Source organism: Bison bison, unplaced genomic scaffold (genome assembly GCF_000754665.1).
Source record: "Bison bison bison isolate TAMUID 2011002044 unplaced genomic scaffold, Bison_UMD1.0 scf7180017864213, whole genome shotgun sequence".
In the NCBI taxonomy this organism is placed as follows: domain Eukaryota; kingdom Metazoa; phylum Chordata; class Mammalia; order Artiodactyla; family Bovidae; genus Bison; species Bison bison.
In genome coordinates this window covers 194,239-201,231 of record NW_011494785.1, presented here as the reverse complement: position 1 = coordinate 201,231, position 6,993 = coordinate 194,239, and the positions used below count along the sequence as shown (strand labels likewise).

At 51.9% G+C, this 6,993-nt stretch overlaps 1 protein-coding gene across 1 annotated transcript in view; it reads left to right on the top strand.

Annotated features, from left to right (window-relative positions):
* Window positions 1-4,414: 4,414 nt before the first annotated feature.
* Window positions 4,415-6,993, top strand: part of ATN1 (atrophin 1) — an 8,251-nt gene continuing 5,672 nt past the window's right edge. Inside the window, exons 1-4 of the mRNA XM_010845193.1 lie at window positions 4,415-5,067; window positions 5,319-5,456; window positions 5,590-5,703; window positions 6,408-6,978. Of these exons, the coding sequence (XP_010843495.1) occupies window positions 5,041-5,067; window positions 5,319-5,456; window positions 5,590-5,703; window positions 6,408-6,978 (850 nt within the window). The 5' untranslated portion in view covers window positions 4,415-5,040. The remainder of the gene's footprint in view (window positions 5,068-5,318; window positions 5,457-5,589; window positions 5,704-6,407; window positions 6,979-6,993) is intronic.

Genomic DNA, 6,993 nt, shown 5'->3' with positions numbered 1-6,993 from the left:
CCCGCTGCCGCCGCCGCCGCCTCCATTTGTTATTTTTCCGATCTGGTCCCCCACTGCGGGCAATGCCCGGCTTGAGGCTGGGGGCTCAAGGGGTGGGGCCGGCCCCCGAGGAGGGAAGGGGGTCGGGGCACTTGGAGGATCTGGAAGGTAGGGGGAGGTGGGAGGGTCTCAGGAGGAGGGCCAATGGGGCAGGAGGGTAGGCAGGACCCCGAGACCCAAAGAGGAACGCCGAGGTTGGAGTTTGGCGGAGGAAAAACGGGGTGCCTGGTAGGGGGCTTTGGGCGAAGGTAAAAAGAAATGGAGAGATGGCAGCGAGGTGGAGCATGAGGACTCCAGGAGAAGCCCCGAAGGCCCAGAACCCGGGTGTCAGAGCCCGGGGTTCGGGGTGCCAGGTATAGAAGGGAGGTGGGAAATGGGGAAGGGGTGTGGTAGATAGATAGAAAGGGTTTGTAGCTGATTGAGGGAGGAGATTGGAACCTGGGGAAACCGGGACTCGCTCTGAGAGGGCCGCTTTTGAGAAGAAAAACCCGGCGTATTCTGGGGTAGAAGTGGGAAGGTGATGCCTTTGTGACTCAGTTTTCTTTCCCCAACTCCGGGTCACCTCTGACCCTGTTTTTCCAATTCCAGGCGTAGGTACTTCTTGGAGAGGGGCATGTGGGGCCCCAGCAGTGTGGTTCCTCCTGCAAGTGATGAGGAAGACAGGACCCCTGGAGGGAGACTTGGAGGGAAACGGTTTCTGGGAGGGTGGCTTGGAGTGAACTGGGCAATCTTACAGGCACTCCAAACAAGTTGTGACCCCCACCCCACAGATCCCCAGAGCACCCACTGCCCCTCTAGCTGTGGTTTCTTTAAGAGGGGGTGGATCTTGATTACTGTTTTGTGCTCAAAGATTTCCCTTTGTGCACGCACTTCTCTCTACTGGGGTAGGTACTCTAAGCTCCCTTCCCTGAGGGTGCCATAGGAGGACTGGAGTTGCTTTGGCAACTGGAAGGGGAGTGGCTGACAGATGGACCCCTGGGATGGACTCTTGAGGGGTAGGGTCTGCCATTTTGTTGCCATGGCAATGATCCAGTGGGATGTCCAAGAGATGGGGGCTCAGAATCTTGACGGGGGCCTCAGGTTTTTACTGTGTCCTTGGGACTCTTGGCTGAGTTCTGGAGGATGTTTCTGGTGCTGCTGGTGGAGAGGAGGTTCCTCGGGGCCTCCACCATCCTCCATCCAGGTGTCTTTGGGAACAAGTAGACATATTCCTTGCAGATCATGTGTGTTTGTTCAAGTCCTTCCTCTTGGGCATGGTGGGAGGATAGAAACGCTCTTGGTCCTAGTTATACCACCCTTGGCAGTTCGTTATTAGAGACTTAAAAAAAAATATTATTTATTTTTGGCTGCGCTGGGCCTTCTTTGTGGCGTGCGGGCTCTTTTTCCTGTACACGGGCTTTCTTGAGTTGCAGTGTGCCCGCTTCTCATTGCTGCTGGCTTCTCTTGTTGTGGAGCACAGGCTCTAGGGTGCTCAGGCTCAGTAGTTGTGGCATACGAAGCTTAGTTGCCCCATACGAAGTTTAGTTGTCCCGCAACATGTGGGATCTTAGTTCCCAGACCAGGGATCAAACCTGTGTCCTCTGCATTGGCAGGCAGATTCTTAACCACTGGACCACCAGGCAAGTCCCGGGACTTTTTGTATACAGTAGTCTTTTTGCTTCTTCGTGCAGGTTTTTCTCCCTTTTCTTAAACTTGAGTCTTCCTTCCCAGGTATTCCTTTTCCTCTTTCCCAGACTGTGTCCATAGTGACCCTTTCCCTCAGCCAGCCTTCGACCTTCTATTTCTCCCACCTTGTAAGCATGGCTAGGCCCTCCATGCCCGTCCCAGGTGAGAGTGGCCCAGGGGAGAGGGCTGTGGAACAGCTGGTGTGGTGGGCTTCAGGACTGGAGCCAGGAGACGTGGTTCCTGGTCTAGTCCTGGCTGCACCTCTGAGTAACTGTGACCTTGGGCAAGTCACTTCTCTTTCTTTGAGCCCTGGCCTCACTGACGAAGGGTCACAGATAAGATGGTATCTGAGGTCCCAGTGACAACTGTAGATCCTGAAGCTTAGGCCCTACCTTATTATCTGCTGGTCTGGGCTGCACTGTTATCTAGGATTGGTTTGTTAGTCTGGAAGTTCTGGAACGATGGTGGGGGCTGGGCCTGCGTTCCTGAAATTTACCCTGCAAGCCCATCCTAGAAAGCCTTGTGCCTCGAGTGTATTCCTTCTGACCTCTATTACATTTCTCCCTTAATTTCTTTTCCTGTTCTTACTTAGAGCTCTTTTTCCTTATTTTTCATATTTCCACCTCCCCAGTCTGGCCTTTATAATTTTACTTTTGCAGTAAGGTGCTGAAGGTGAAGGTGCTTAGTTTTTTGCAGACACACAGTAGGTGCTTTATAAATTGGAATTACAGTGACAGACTACTAGAGCAGGAAGGAAGGTAGTTAGCTCAGCTTGTAGGTGCTAAAACAGGCTCCCTGTTCAGGAATTTATGTATAACCCAACCCTATCTCCTCCTTTCTTCTGCCACTCCTCCTCCCCAGGGTCACCTACCCTTTTATGACTGCTTTTCTTCTTCAGAGCTACCCATTGCTAATTTTATCAGATAACTGATTAAAAGTTGAGCTGAGGGAGGGGCACACTGGGCTTGCTCTGTTCTTCAGGTACCTCCATTCCTGCCTTTTCCTGACTCACCTACAGTGAAGATGGTTCTGTGATAGGAAGACAAGTACCCTCCTTTATAGGGGCTGCCAAAAGACACACAAGTCACTATCATCTCTCTTGTGCTTTTGTTAAGGTTGTTTCCCCCTTTTGTTATGTTGGGTTTTGTTCTTTGGGTTTTGGTGGGGGTGGGTTGACAGTATTAGAAAATCAATTTACACAGCAGCTCAAAAATGTGGTAATAATTGTAGTGGAAGAGAAATGGCTGGGAGACTGGGCAGAGCATCAGTTGTAAGCTCAGACCTGGGCTCTGACCCAGCTATTTTGTGACTTTAAGTAGATTTTTAGTAAGTTTCCTGGAAAAGTTAGGCTCACCCCTCACTGCATGCCTCAGGAGGGTTCAGTGGAGGTGAGTGAGAAGGAATTACTCTGTATTCCTTGGGAAAATACACTATAGCATACAGTGTATTTTCCACTATACAGCATAGTGGAAATACTGTTTCCATAGCCAGGGCTTTCAGCTCAGAGTAGGTGGCTAAGCCTGCTCCGTTCCCACCGAGGCCAGCAGCACTTCATTCGAGAAGACCTGCTAAAGTCAGTGGGTTTAAAGGTCAGTAGTAAAAAGAGACCAGAAAACCCATATGTACTGGACATTGCGAGGGATATAGAAAGGAAGAAAACAGTAAGAAAATAGTATTTTTGGGGACTTCTCTGGTGGTCCAGTGGTTAAGAATTTGCCTGCCAATGCAGAGGACACAGGTTCAACCCCTGGTCTGGGAAGATCCCCCGTGCCATGGAGCAACTAGACCTGTGAACCACAACTGTTGAGCCTCTGCTCCACAACAAGAGAAGCCAATGCGACAAGAAGCCGGGGCACAACAGCCCTCCTGCAGCAACCAAAAATAACTAAAAAAAAGATAGTACTTTTGCTCTCAAAAGCTCTTATGGTAAGTAACATGGAGAGATGTGACACTTAGCAGGAAACACAAGTGTAAATGAAAATTGCTGACTGTGTAGATATGGATATATACGGAAACATATAGATGTATATAGATGGGCTATGAGGAGCTGGGAGCCCCTGTCTAAACCAGATGGGAGGGCAGGCTTACTTATGTATAAACTCAGAATGTTTGCTCAGTGATCTCCACTGATTTGGTTGGTAAAGTGAAAGCTCTGAGTTTTCCTCCAGGCTTAGGGGACCTAAGCACTGGAGCGGGGGCTTATGAGACTCAGAATTGAAGTTCAGCACTTTGGGGACACCTCAGTTTGGTCTTGGCATTGGTAGGGCTGCGCGCCTTTGCAGTGTTGAATGGGACATTGTTCTCCCACCTACTCTAATGTGAAGAAAGATTCTTTTCATATCTCAGAGACTGATCTAGGCCTTCTGAGAATTCTCCTCACCAACTTCTGATGAGAGTATAGCTAAATACTGAAAAAGGAGCATGCGCTTGGAAGTCAGGGGGATGGGGCTTGATTCTGGCACTGTCTCTAGTTCCTCACTGTGTACTCATCGCGTGAAGTTGGGCAAGTCACAATCACAATCTTTGATCCTCAGTCTCCTCACCTATATAATGGGAATAATGACTAAATCCTTTATAGGGTTGGGCTTCCCTGGTGGCTCAGCTGGTAAAGAATCCGCCTGCAATGTGGGAAACATGGGTTCGATCCCTGGATTGGGAAGATCCCCTGGAGAAGGGAATGGCTACCCACTCCAGCGTTCTGGCCTCGAAAATTCCCTGGACTGTATAGACCATGGGGTCGCAAAGAATCGGACACGACTGAATGAATTTCACTTTCAGGGATGGTTGTAAACATGAAATGAAATTGGGCTTTATGTCAACTAAGGGCTTGACATAAGGCACTCAATAAATCAGCTTATATTTCAGGTACATCTCTTTGTGCTCCTTTTGTAAGGCTTTGTGGAATTCCGTGTGCGCATGTATTTCCAAGGGGGAAGTAGTGTGATCTCCTGAATTGGGGCGCATAGAAACTTCTGCGCTTTCTGCCTTCCAGAGAGATGAAGGGGATGACATGGCCAGCAGAGGTTCCCTCACTTACAGACAGCTGGAGCGGCCCATGGGCAAGCCAGCAGTGTGTCATGGCTGGGCTGCCCACTCAGCCCCTTGACAAGTGCAGCAGTACCCCCTTCAGACTCTGTTCACCAGTTTGGAGACTCTGATGGTCTTTTTCCAACAGGCTTCACTGCAGACAGGCCCTGCAAGTTCCAGGTGCTGAAAACTCGGAGAGCCTGCTTCTTGCTTCCCAGGCCGTAGCTGGGGGGAACTTAGGGTGAAGCAGAGAAGTTTCTGTATCCAGCTGCCCGGGCAGAGGAGAATGGGGTCTCCACAGCCTGAAGAATGAAGACACGACAGAATAAAGACTCAGTGAGTAGGAGGAAAAATGAGAGACACAAGGCCACGGTCAGGGAAGATTCTGGCCTGTCCCCGTGCCCCGCTCACCCCAGCCACCCTCCTCGACTCTTTCCTCCCTCCTTTCTTCCTCCCCTGACAGCCGAGCCTGGCTTTGAACCCCATCCTTCCGCGACAGCCACTGGAGGAGAATAGAAAGAAGGCACAGGATGAAGTGAGGTGTAATGTAGAAAACCACATCATCTGCTCACTTCCTTCTCCTTCAGATGTCAATGAGGAGTGGACGGAAGAAAGAGGCCCCTGGGCCCCGGGAAGAGCTGAGACCGAGGGGCCGGGCCTCCCCTGGCGGGGTCAGCACGTCCAGCAGCGATGGCAAAGCCGAGAAGTCTAGGCAGACGGCCAAGGTATTCTGTCCCCACGTCCTGCCACAGGATGCCCAGGCACTGGGGCTGATGGTGTATGTGTGTGTTGGGGGGAGCTTCCTGTCTGGCCGAGGGCACCGGTGGAAGTACAAGATAGGAATTTTCTTTCTAACAGAAAGCCCGAGTAGAGGAAGCCTCCACCCCAAAGGTCAGCAAGCAGGGCCGGAGTGAAGAGATCTCAGAGAGCGAAAGTGAGGAGAACAATGCACCAAAAAAGACCAAAACTGAGGTGGGAGACCCATGTCGCCATCATGACCCATTTTCTTGACATTCTTTCACTCAAACTTTCTTTCACTCACAATTCTTACTTTAATTTTGTCTGCAATATTAGAGAATAGTCTTATCCGAGTGCTTATGGAAGTGGTCTGTCTGGATGTGTCAGATCTTTAGGGCTCTGGTCAGAGTGTCAGGTGACCAGGCAGTGCCAAAGAGGAATGGGTAGAGCACGGGGGATTCTAGCCTCTCCCTTTCTAGGGCCTGGTTTTCAGGCAGGGTCTGGGGAGGAGATCCAGGGTGAGAAGTCTCAGTAGGAGGAATGAGTAAGTAGAGCATGCAGAAGCAGTCTTTTTAAGAACCAGTGGTTTCTGGGATGTTTAATTAGAAGGGTAGATGAGATGAGAGGATGGCAGATGGGCTGGTGGAATATAAGGATTTGGGTTCAGCTGTGGAATGGGAGGAGATGCTAGAGATAGATGTCTGAGGAAGGAACTGGTTTGCCCTGCGGGAACTCGAATGCCTGCTAGGGAGCAGCGGAGAGACTGTGAGAGTGGAGGATCCCCAGAAGGCCAGGCGGTGGGCTTGAGCAAAAGTACTCTTCCTGTTGTGGTGCAGTGGTGTGCTGTGGATGGGAAATCATTCTGTGCCAGCAAGGCCCCAAATCCAGGGGAGGCAGGAAAAGCAAAGGCCACCACGGCTCTCCCTCTTGTGCAGCAGGAGCTGCCCCGGCCCCAGTCTCCCTCCGATCTGGACAGTCTGGATGGGCGGAGCCTCAATGACGATGGCAGCAGTGACCCCAGGGACATCGACCAGGACAACCGGAGCACGTCTCCTAGCATCTACAGCCCTGGAAGCGTGGAGAATGACTCCGACTCGTCTTCTGGCCTGTCCCAGGGCCCAGCCCGCCCCTATCACCCACCTCCACTCTTCCCTCCCTCCCCTCCACCACCTGACAGCACCCCCCGACAGCCAGAGCCTGGCTTTGAAGCCCACCCTTCTGTGACACCCACCGGATATCATGCTCCCATGGAGCCCCCCACATCTCGGATGTTCCAGGCTCCTCCAGGGGCTCCTCCCCCTCATCCACAGCTCTACCCTGGGGGCTCTGGTGGGGGAGTTTTGTCTGGACCCCCACTGGGTCCCAAGGGGAGTGGGGCTGCCTCTTCAGTGGGGGCCCCTAGTGGGGGTAAGCAGCACCCCCCACCCACCACCCCCATTTCAATATCAAGCTCTGGGGCTGGTGGTGCTCCCCCAACGAAGCCACCTAACACTCCAGTCGGTGGTGGAAGCCTACCGTCTGCGC